General features: G+C 39.1%; 1 protein-coding gene across 1 annotated transcript in view; it reads right to left on the reverse strand.

The window, feature by feature from the left end:
- dgat1b (diacylglycerol O-acyltransferase 1b) overlaps positions 1–1806 on the reverse strand; it is a gene marked incomplete in the record, with an annotated part of 31760 nt that overhangs the window by 3671 nt on the left and 26283 nt on the right. Inside the window, 1 exon segment of the mRNA XM_014021868.1 lies at positions 1551–1616. Within this exon segment, the coding sequence (XP_013877322.1) occupies positions 1551–1616 (66 nt within the window).

Here is a 1806-nt window from a genome sequence, read left to right on the forward strand (position 1 = left end):
CATGGTAAAAACAGAAGCTGCTCTTCATATTAGTGACAAACTTTGGTGTTTTTTGATGAGTTACTTTCATTTTTGCTTCTACTTTTCATTTAAAACAAGTTTCCATTCTCGGCAGTCGGCAGGTTTCTAAGGTTCTTCTACATAATAAAAAAGTTGTTAAACAACTGAAAGGCGCACTATTGCTACTAGTGGTGAGAAAGTGTATTGCACCCTTTTCAAAATCAATGTTGTCCCACGGCCCTCTGCGGCCCAAAGTTAAAAACTGTTGTTCTTTTGAGGCCCTCAAAGTGGCGCTCTCTCTGCTTTATTTAACCCATTCAGATCCCAGATCTCTTTTGCAAGGGAGGTCAGGACCTAAATGCAACCTTACATGCTTATTTTTGGTTTGTGGGAGGAAACTGGAGCACCCAGAGAAACCCCACGCAAGCACGAGGAGACCCCGGACCTGAACTGAGGATCGAACTCAGGACCTGTGAGTCATCAAGTGCTAACCGAACTATTTTGCAGATAGCGCCATCTTTGCCTAGAGCGAAGCATCATGGTCCAGTTTGGAGGCATCCAGTGCCAGTGTGTGAATTAAATGACTGAAAATGGGCAGTCAGTGTGCTGTTTTACCTGTGTATATGTGCAACAATGATCACAGATACATGAAAACAAGTTTAGCTATTTAGAATAATGAAAACACAAGATTGTCGTAGATCTTGTGCTAAAAATGTTGACGTGGTTTACAGCGATCTGGGCGCATATCACATTTCCTGACTACGGATCATTTTGACCACTTAATATTACAAATATAGGAATGGACTATCTAAAAAGCTTGACCATATAATGGTGTACGGTTTATTTATTAACAATAACATACACCATACAGAAATCTACAGATCACAGTAACAAATGTATTTACCACTGTTAAACAGGGTTCCTACAGTTTAAGCCAAGTTAAATTTAAGACTTTTTAATGCCAAGTGAAATTACGTTTAAGATATAATAAATACAAATGACTTTTATAACCTGTCTCATCATTTACTTTTCTTTTGTTTGCCCCCAAACAATCCCACAAACCATTGCGCGCCACTTCCAGTAGGCGGCGCTAAACGGTATCCGTGAAATAGTCCATCATGCTGCCACAAAGATACAAACTAGCTCATTAGGATAAGCTAATGTTAGCTTATCAGTGAAACCAAAGAGCTGTCGTGCTGCCTCAAAGACACAAACGAGCATGAGGATAAGCTAACGCTAGCTTATTATGAAGTGCTAATGACAGAGCCGTTGTGGTATCACAAGGATACAAACTAGCATCAGAATAAGCTAATGCTAGCTTTCTTCGCTTATTGTAAATCCCACATTTAACCCTGTGAAAGCTGCAAGTTATCGCTATTCAATATTAACGTATGCTGCGTGTGTTTCAAACGGCTTTGTGTAGTGACACCACTTATTCAGTCACAGCTGGATGAATCAGTTTTCTTAAATAAATCAGTGAGGCTTGTTGTATCTGCCTCACTGCATCAAATCCATTACAGCCCGACTGAGTGGACGTGTGGATGATTCACCGTAGACACCACTTGTGGACCGGGATGTTCCAGTTCTGCCAGAAATACGTCACCGATTCTGAATTCCTGAAAGAAAAAACAAACATTACAAAACAAAATAAAAAAGGAATAATGAATACTGAGGATTATGAAAAGCTAAAACTTTAAGTTTTACTACAGACAGATACAGTGGTTTGCAAAAGTATTCATACCCCTTGAACTTTTCCATATTTTGTCACATTACAACCACAAACATAAATATATTTCACTGGAATTT

Source organism: Austrofundulus limnaeus, unplaced genomic scaffold, assembly GCF_001266775.1.
Source record: "Austrofundulus limnaeus strain Quisiro unplaced genomic scaffold, Austrofundulus_limnaeus-1.0 Scaffold308, whole genome shotgun sequence".
NCBI lineage: Eukaryota > Metazoa > Chordata > Actinopteri > Cyprinodontiformes > Rivulidae > Austrofundulus > Austrofundulus limnaeus.